The sequence below is a fragment of the Trichoplusia ni genome, chromosome 10 (genome assembly GCF_003590095.1).
Source record: "Trichoplusia ni isolate ovarian cell line Hi5 chromosome 10, tn1, whole genome shotgun sequence".
NCBI lineage: Eukaryota > Metazoa > Arthropoda > Insecta > Lepidoptera > Noctuidae > Trichoplusia > Trichoplusia ni.
The window spans coordinates 3,912,255-3,922,602 of NC_039487.1; the positions used below are offsets into that span (position 1 = coordinate 3,912,255).

The following is a 10,348-nucleotide window of genomic DNA, read 5'->3' on the forward strand; positions in this document are numbered from 1 at the left end:
CAATGTCGAATTTAAAGACCTCTTTTGTTATTTAATTTCCTATCTAAAATGACTTTCTTTTTGCCCAGAAAATAGAATATATACGTACCCACTTATCTAAAAGTTTTAGACGTGGCGGTTGATGCCTACTTTAAAATAAAAGGAGCTTAAGCTATTTATAATTCAAAGGGATCGACCGACTTACAACGGATTAGGGTATGTTTATTCTAAAGACACCAGGGTCGAATTTGTAGCATTTCAAGTCAAATTTTGTACGGAGAAACAACCACATTATTTGTTTTCTATAATAAGTAAAAAAGCAGTATAATTACTATAATAAAATATTGCAAATATCAGCACCTATTTCAACACTCCTCAAAATCTTCAATATTTTAAAGTTTTATTATTGGACCTCTGTCGGCAGCATTATCACACACCAAACCAACATGATAAGATTGGTAGGTTTTATGATCGCATCAGGGAAAACAACATATGTCAATAAGCCATTGACGATGGAATTCACCGGTACCATTTTATGTTCTCCCATACATTCCATCAGCATTTCATCAAAAATTTATTACAAACAGTGGCTTATTATTGCTTACACGGAATCTGGTTCCGAAAACAAAAGCTTTTTTTGCGCAAACAATACATTTATTATGGCAGAAATTACAGAGTTCATGCTATGGGTATCGTAAATATGCTTTATTTTTATTAGTTAACATAATTTCATGTTTTGTTTTCAAATAGGCTGACTTTTAAAAGCATTGACATCGTCCTAGCCTTTTCCCAACATGCTGGAGTTGTTCTGTCTGTTAGAACCTAAAGAAAAATAATGTTTTTACTTATTTTTTTAATGCATCGATGTCAATAAAAAGTAAGTAAATTAATATCGTACTTTTAATATACTTAAAAGCCTTAGACCAAATGACATCTTAAATGATGTCGGCAAATCTATTATAATGTTGGTATTGACAAAGCTCTTTATAAAGTGTAATAAAAATTAAGACAAACTTCTATTAAACGTAAGTATAAACTACATAAAATGTAGATTTTTCAAGCTTTTGCGGTATCATAATCCAAGAACATTCAAGTTTTTGCCTCCATAATTTTTACATGGCGCGTCGTGTTCAAATAAACGCAAATATCTTGTTCGGCTCTCTTTTTGCAAGAATATTCTTGCGAGAATAAAATATAGTTACATTTTCTATTATACTCTACAAAATAAGTATAATAATAGTAACTACTTAGTTTAATATTCATCACCAGGAAAAAGATTTATAATTTTATGATAGAAAAATGATGTCGATGTAAAGTATAAAAGTTATTTTATGACTCTGTGTGTTTGGTATTAAATAAATGCATTTATTTAATTCCTAGCACGCACGGCGGTGTTTAGTCTATATCCTCCACTACGACATATTGCTTCGGTTGCAGTAGCATAAATACTGAGGAGACCTCTTTGGCGCAGCTGCGACAAACGATGCACAAAGTAATTTATTTGCTGCGTTGATTTTTTTGGTAACATCGGTTTTGGACGTCTTTTAAATGTTTTGCTATTTAATTTGTCACTTTCTTCAATGTTTTCATATTTATTCACTGGATTACAATTGGCTTTGGCAATCTAACGGAGGATTTTTTGGAGATTTATTTGAATCATCATAAATCAGTATTTTTCAAAAATGTTTCTTCCAAAATTGAGGTTGATCCAAATACTCTATTACAAATCCATCACTTGTATCTGCTCTCATGAATTCAATTACACTAAAAAATTTGCTATCAATTTTACGACCTACGAAACTAACATGATAAATTACATATAAATTACACTAGTCAGTACGACGTGCTTCGATTCCCAATTGAAGTTTGGGAAACTGGTCGAGACAAGTAGGTGTTAATTGATTGCCCTGAAGGCCGACGTTAACGGTTCCCGAAGCAATATCTCATTATATTCAATGAGCTATCATCAAAATGTTGTGACTTACTCGCTATCACACAATGTGGAGGCCATCACATCCAACGTATCGATGCTTTGTATATTGTTCCCAATGTCAAGAGATCCATCAATCAGTTATACAGTTAGCCAGAACGGTTGCCGATATGAGCTCATTGTGATCTGTAAGCCTATTAGAATAATTTGGGTTATTGCATTGTTGGACGTGTTGAGATGTTGGATATCGGCTTTTGTAGAATTGCATTTGTGATCACTATTCATCAGGATTAGTGTAATGTTATGTATGATTTTTATTCTCACGCTCTTGGCCTATGATGAGTTTGAAATTGCCAAACTCTTACGTATACTTATATAATATTTTTTTTCATTATTTCCATGATAAAACGTAACGACAATCTTTCTCTTTTAAAACCATTCAACCTTTTTGAACGACTAGCGATCCGTGATTTTTGCTCAATAATTCTAATATTCAAAATGAAATTTAAAAACGAATCGAAAAGATACGCTTGAATGGTAGAATTAAAGCTGAATTTTGTTATCAAACCGCAGTTATTTTAGTTGAAGTATTTTGTGATTTTTGTGCATTTTGGCAGGATGCTGTATTTGTGGATGAAGTATCAAAGTGAGTACATAAAATGTGTTCCATGAAACGGTTTTAAAAATACCAAACCTTTTTCTGCTTATTTATACATTTAGAAGTAGAGCAAAAATATTAGTAAGAGCTAATGCTTAATTCGAAGTAACTGATGGAAATGAAAATGTTCATCGACCTCTAGTATTGTAAAGTTGTAAAGAAAAACAATTGTAATTGAGAGAGTATCAATCCAAAGACCTTAAAACAAAAGATAAAGAAAATAAGCAATAAAACCTTGAGGAAAGCAATAAAAATCAATGACAGCTGTAAAATCAAACAATTGAAGTAGAGATGGATAGGCAAACTAAATGGCAAAGATAAATGGACCAAAACCATTACGGTGGTACTCAAGAGAATGATAAAAGGGAAGGGGATGATATAGGAAAAGATGGGGAATCGAGATATCGATTTTACTAGGACGAAGGACGACAAAGCTGGTCTAATAATCGGAAGAATCGGAATGTAGGATTTTATTCAAAAAGCTGATATCGAGAAGATTTTGCTTTGAATATAATCAGGTACGACTTGCGACTAGGTTATGACATGAATGGATTTACTACGATAGTGTGTTGTATTTTGTCTATTTTAACATGTGAGTACGTTCGCTATGTATGTGTTTTGATCTCAGAATAACCTTACCAACAAGTCTCGGAATAAATTTCTACTTAACATGAAAAGAGGTATCCACTCAGCAATAGAAATAATAAGGCTAATACTATTTTAAATCAATAGAGTTGGTTTTCTGTATCCCCACATCGATTTGAATAAACCAAACTTCAAAATACTTATTCTTAACCAGGATAAGCTTAATCAATGAGTCAATAAAGAAAATATCCCACATATCACCAGCAGCCTATAAGCTCTTAACGTAACCACTTCTTCGCGATCACTAACACTTTCTTACTACCATTTACATGCCAATTACTTTCACCGGCAAGTAATCGATGTCCCATTGTATGTAGAAGACGAGGACACTTGGATACTTGACCGTATATATCGGCCGGTTTTGTTTAGGGCAGTTTACACTTGCACTGAATCCTTCATTGGCAACAATGCGAAGACAGTCGAGTTATTAATGCCTCCGGCTGAGCCTCTTGTCGCTACTAACTCGAAATGTAAAACTGTTGATGCGCATCCATTGGGAGTTTTTACTAACCTGATTTAAGCTGTCGTTGAAACGTATGAAGATCTCGCTTGTTTTTTAAAGATTTACTTTTGTGGGAACCGGCTTTCTGTCTGTTTTTTTTTTTAAATAATTCATGAACACCGGTGAAAGAAGGCGACGAAATGTGCTTATGAATTAGAATAAGTCAAGTACTATATTTGACTGGTCACTCTATTATTGAACATTTTTTTTATCAACAGTAGATATTTAAACATCTTCGACATACCATTCTCCGATACCAGCAACAGCGAAACCTGAAACAAAAACACGCCATTATTTCATCTCACCGATGCTGGACTAGCGATCAGCGTCCATTGGGCAACAGCAATCACTCGGACACCACGCGTCGGATGCAACACGAACAAGACACGAGACAATTATGTACGTCGCCGCGGGTTCACAATCCTTTATTTGTTCCACTATGCGTCGCCCTTCACGAAACTGTAGCTTTTTGTGGGTGATTTAAAACCAGTGTAAACAATGTAAAGTAAAAGACATCAATTTATGTACATGTGTTATTTATCTTGCTAATGTGTATTAAAAAAAGTATGAGGCAACTCATCGGCTATTGCAAGATATAGAAGATTGTTTTTAACATATAATTTGATAGAGTTATTATGTTACATGCGTCATTGTCATGAATAATACATTTTTATCGCTATCGTTGTTCTGATTTAAATCTTAAAATACTGGTCTCTAGAAAAGGTCACGGATGATACGGTATTTTGCTTCATATACATAAGTATTTCAAAATAGAATCCATGAATAATTCTAATTCTATTTTAGCATTGCGATGTTAACAGTGTTAAACAATAATAAATTAGTCTAGAACAACATCAACAAGCATAAATAATTAAGGTTTAAAACCACACAGCAGTTTGCTTTTCCATTTGCGAACATTCTGTTATAAAACTAAACAAAAATAAAATTTACAAACGCTTTTAGCCTATAAAAACAAAAGACATCGCTCACGAGTTACATAGCCCGACTTAACACATTGTTCTGACGTTCGTTTTGTCGCCATAGCAATGAAACCCAAAGTGTGACTGTTTCGATTCGCATCGGTGGGTTTTATTAAAATTCTCCTTATTTGTTGGAGGTGGTTTTTTGCAGGAAACGTCAGGCTAACGACTGGCCGCATGTCTGCGAGCTTCTAGGGTTCCGCGTATTAAATTACAGGTTTTTTTAAGATTATTTTGGGTTAAATTTTCCTTTGCATCTTTCGCTATGAAATGTAAGTTTCGAAAGAAATAAGTAATATAAGAGTCACATAGAGTTATTGGCCAATATTGTTTCTGTTAGTAATGTTCGCATTTCTAATAGGTACCCCATGTTATGTTACGTTGTGAATAGAATATTCAGATCCTCCAGCAAGCTTTCCATATCAACTTCCTAAAAATACATACCATTTCCACCCAACCCATCTTAGACACTTATATTTCGTAGTCGTTTTAGAATATGCTTTTACCGTCTCGTTAGAGATCCCTGCACGTCTGAAGGGGTATTCGCGATGCATATACCGCCGCAAAATATTCGCAGACATCTCTGGAAACCACTAGAATGCTGTTAAAGCTTTTTGCTGCTATCACAGGCATGCCGCTATCGTGTTAACAAACGCTTTTAGAAAATACCTTAGTAAGACATACCTCACAGCTCACGGAATTGGGCAACAAATTCTAACACAATTTTGAGTCTCTATCGACATTTTTACTTTTTGGGTTTACAAATACATTGAAAAAACGTGCCTTCGGCGTCCTTTGGACGAAAATGTGCTGATTCCATAATGCCTCTTATGTATTATAAGTGACTTTAACATGTCAAGGCGTGAATAACTCAAGTGTACTTTCCTGGAAATCCTGCTTTAAGATTCCTGTTGAAGAGAATTTCTGTTTTAACAGCCAATTTGTTCTGAGGAAAGTCCCATTAAAAGAACTTTGTACGTCAGTACCTTCCGGATTGTAAGCTTATGTCTCCCAATTTGTGGATCTTCCCGTAGATCCAAGTTCGCCGTCATTTGTAAAAACTCTCGGTCTTGCATTATAAGACAACACTTTTGTTTTTTTGGTTTACTTTCCCGTAAAGTAGTTCTGATATTTCATTTCAGCTTTTTCTCCGAGCGTATAACGCTTTTCTTTGGTTCTAATGTTGCAGTTGCACTTGCCACGTTCACAGTATTGTTCAGAAAACTATTCTTCTCACATATTTCCAGATCTTTCACTGTTTTCAATACAATAAAGTCGGCTCCATCGCAATAGTGCACTGAATTTTGATATTTGAACCGCGCTTACAGAATTATAAATCAGTGGCATTCGTTATTTCAAAACAACACTTGGTTAACGCAATGTTTGTATTGTTTCTATTCGTGTCTATCCAAACGGGATTAATGGCGAATCCTCAAGCGCTAAATCACTGGGTGGTCGTAAAAAACACCTGTCGCTGCTGTGAATTCCAAGTATCAAACTTGATCGGGGGAAACACTATTGTTTTGCGCCGGATATTTTTATTGGCAAATGTTTCAGTTTTTGATAGATTGATGCAATTTTTGATTTTCAAGTGCCTCATTTTATTTCGGCTTCACTTAAAAGTTGATAAGTTGAATTGAGCTCAGAAAAAAAAACTTTATTTTTCATATTTGCTGGAACTTCAATGATTAAAAAAATCCAATGTTTTTATTATACCCATGTTTATTATAGCCAACGGAATATTCATAAAGGACTAAAAAGAAAGCTATTCCTTAACACTGAATGCTGTTTTAATTAAGCATCTAGTACGTTATCGTCCTGAACATTTTGAGAGTTCATATTTTATCTTAGTCATCACACAAATCGACCGTGTATTCTCCTACTCTACTGCATTTCGTGTATATTTTCTTGCAGGAAACAGTTTGTTTATTGTTTAGATTTCATGGTCCACTCACGGCGAATGCTTGCCAAAAGTCGTTAACACTATACAGACACACTTCGTAAATATCTGGGTAATGTTAATAATAATATTATATTAGACTGTTTGTTTTATTTACTTGAATAATTTAAACAAAATAATATCTTGAAAATTTGTATCCACTTAATTAATTTTAAAACGACAACAAAAAAAAAAACAATAATGCGTCGAGTATTCGTTCCTTTTAAATACTTATTCTCAAAAACCAAAATAACTTAACTTCAAAACTGATTCGTTTAATAAATTACTATCTACTTATAGATAAATAGAAAAATTGTGTTCGTATTCTAAAACCGATCTTTGATTAAAATAAATATTTATAACTAACTTATACTACGACCTTACAAAAAGGTAATTATAATAAATTTATGCTTCTGATTCTATTGCATTAGATTGTTTCTTCCGTTGCCAGAAAAATGTTACAACGTCAACTAATTAACACATGCAAACATTATGTCAATATCAATGTCGTCTTGCGCAAATGCATTCGCCGGAATAGTATAAAAGCTAGAAAAAACTCATCAACAGATATCAGTTACCAAACCGATCTAGTCTTCTAACAATCAACAAAAAAACCAATCAAAAATGAAATTCGCCGTAAGTATCCAGTAATTACTAAAAGCTTCTAAAAAATCTTGGGTCATTTTTCACTTGTTTTTTTTTCTCAGGTTGCTTTTGCCGCCGTCTTGGCTGTGGCTTCTGCCCAGCTTTCTGCATTCGCTCCATTCAGACAAGAGCTTCGTCCCAGTGCCCCTGCTCCTCGTCCCCAAGCTGCTGTCTCCGGCCGTGTCGCCAGCTCTGACCAGGCCGCCAGCATCATCCGTTACGACAACGATGTTGGACCCGACGGCAGCTACAGCTATGCGTAAGTTTCCATCCAAATTTCCAATTATTTTTTTATATTAAATCCTCTTTTTAGAGTTTTCTACATAAAAAGCAACGCCGTTAATGAGGATTTACTTTGTGTGTCTCATGAATTGTGATAGCTAATCAAGCAGATTTTTTTACAAATAACGTATTTCTGAAGCAGCTATAACAAAAATCATGAAAGTGGTTCACCTCGATGTGGATGACACCCTTTCAAACTCCGAAGTTATCAAAATGTAATTTATGAATCTCATGCTTACGACATTATATTCCACAGTGTGGAGACCGACAACGGTATCGCTGCTCAGGCCCAGGGTACTCCTCGTGACTTCGGTGGCAACCCACCCATCATCCCTGTAGTCGCCCAAGGATCCTTCTCATGGGTTGCCCCCGACGGCCAAAACGTCGTCATCTCCTACGTCGCTGATGAGAACGGATACCAACCCTCCGTAAGTTGATAACATTTTATCTTGAGAATTCTACTCATTCTTAGTAAGGAATGAAAAATTATGACATCGATTCCGAAATTGATTTAAAAAAACGCGGAAAAAGCGAAAAGATCATCCACCTACTTAGGCTAATGAAGATACTCATAGTATTTGTGTACTAATTGTTCTATTTATTACAGGGTGATGCCATCCCCACCTCTCCCCCAGTCCCCCCACAAATCGCCCGCGCTCTTGAGTACCTCGCCAGGATCCCCCAGAAGAAGTAAATGGACCATCGGCTTTAGACAAAACTTAGCTTAAATTATAACATTAACGTGAACCCTGTAAATAAATTTAATGTACCTGTATATACGAATCCTTATATACATATTTCCAACACATCGTTGGAATTAGCAAAATAAATAATTTTATTCAAAACAAAATTCTGTTATTTTTCTTTCCTTATTACATGACACAGTAATATAAAAAGGATATTTGCTTAGGGTATTTAAATCAATGGAACATTTTTAAATTAATCTTTGAATTAAATGTTTCCTTATTTATTGCTAATTTGATCAAGGATAACGGTGTTTTGTTCTATGCCTGTGCTTTCCTTCTTATTATTATCACGGGGACCTCCCAAATTCTATTATCAAGATTTCACCAAAGAGATTCTTAAATACATCAAAGCGAAAATTCACGTAACGCGCTCAAAGTGCCAAATGCCGGCTTCGCAAGGATGTTCAGAATAATCTAAAACCCTCCAAATATTCGGGTCAAAATTAATTATTTTAATATACTGCGTGTTGTAATGTGCAATTTACTGCGGTTCAGACCACACATCATAACCACCACAGATATTTATATGGGATGTTATAAATTAAACGCGTCGGACCACCGAATACAAGACGTTGGAAGCTAGCCCGACCTTAATACCACCCTAAAGCCTACAACCGATGTCGTAAGAGGTTTGACTTAGTGTTAAGATGACGCGATATTGTAAGCAGGTTTTGTAAACATAAGGATATATTAAATTTGATGTATTTATCACTTATAGTCCTACCAAATTAATAAGTGGCAGACGTGGGAGTATATGAAATGTATATATCCAAGGAAAATTGTGTTTTTTTTTTAATTTTATTTTGCGATGTAAGCTGTTCTACACTTCGGAGTTTAATACTTGCCTTTGGAGAGGATTGAACCTGCGCTATGTTGAGCGCAGTGGTTTTAGCGTGTTAGCATTTAGTACTCGCCTATCTTTGCAGTCGAAATATAATATTTACTTGCAATCGAGCCTGCCAATAAATCAAATCTAAAGTGTATAAATTGAGTGTCGAAAGCGTAGTTTTTTAAAAAACAAGAAATCGCTTCATGCCGCACTGTGACCATACAATGAATAGCAGCCTTAATCATGTTATGGAGTTTGGTGCCAGAGTTGCAGAATAATGGTGGTTAAGTTTCAACCACGCTCTAATTCACGCTTGTTCGTTTACTACTCTCGTATTATTAATGAAAATAGTAGCAGATTGTTTAGAGAACAATGTTATTTTCGGGTTGGCGAATAAAGCTGATAATGAATTAAGAAAAATAAAAAAAACCTTCAAAATTTTTAATTAGATGGTATTTATTATTCATTTTGGATTCCTTCCAGAAGCAGTATAACAAAATGCAACAGAATAAGTAAACGAAATTTTAGGGATTCAAAATAAGTGCACAAAATTGTATACATTCAAAAAGGTAGCCATTGTTTTTATAATATTTATGAATAAAACATACATCGAGTCTGCATCAGAATACAGTTTTCATTTAAAATTTTAAAACAAAAGATTGCGATTCTGCAAGCGGTAGAAGTTTATCCAACGAACCAAAACCAGATCACTTTAAAGAAAATTTTCAGGCGGGCTTAAGATAATGATAGTTGAGAGGGAACTTAACATCCCACCTATAAAAGCTTTTCAGTAAAATGAGCTGTAATGACAGCGAAAACCACTTTCTGGTCTGATGTTTCTTTTTGCTGAATGCGTTTAAGGTAAATGCTGAAGTTGGACTGAAAGGGAAGTGTTTTACGCAAAGAAAAATTGTAGCTATTATGTAGCTAGCTGTTCATGCAAATTTAATGAATTCTGTAAGCTCTTTTAGCTTAGCGTATTATACTTTTCTGTTGAAGGAACTGTAATAAAAAGAACAGCCATTTTTTATGAATTGTTGAAAAATATTTTTGTTTTGTTATCTTAATTTCTTAAGATGTCCGAGGCAAGTACTTGGCTTTTAACATTAAGCTTTTATACACCACCTTTGCTCAGTTGCGTCTAAGGCTTATGATATTATACTTTAATTAATTTAAGGAATAAATTCTAGGCTGTTTTTCCACCTGTAAAGAT

General features: G+C 34.5%; 1 protein-coding gene across 1 annotated transcript; it reads left to right on the plus strand.

The window, feature by feature from the left end:
* Positions 1-7,196: 7,196 nt before the first annotated feature.
* On the plus strand, positions 7,197-8,386 carry LOC113498132 (larval cuticle protein LCP-22-like). The gene is made up of 4 exons (XM_026878072.1): positions 7,197-7,269; positions 7,341-7,537; positions 7,817-7,988; positions 8,168-8,386. The coding sequence occupies exons 1-4, from the start codon at positions 7,258-7,260 to the stop codon at positions 8,252-8,254; spliced, it is 468 nt and encodes a 155-aa protein (XP_026733873.1). The 5' UTR covers positions 7,197-7,257; the 3' UTR covers positions 8,255-8,386.
* Positions 8,387-10,348: the final 1,962 nt, after the last annotated feature.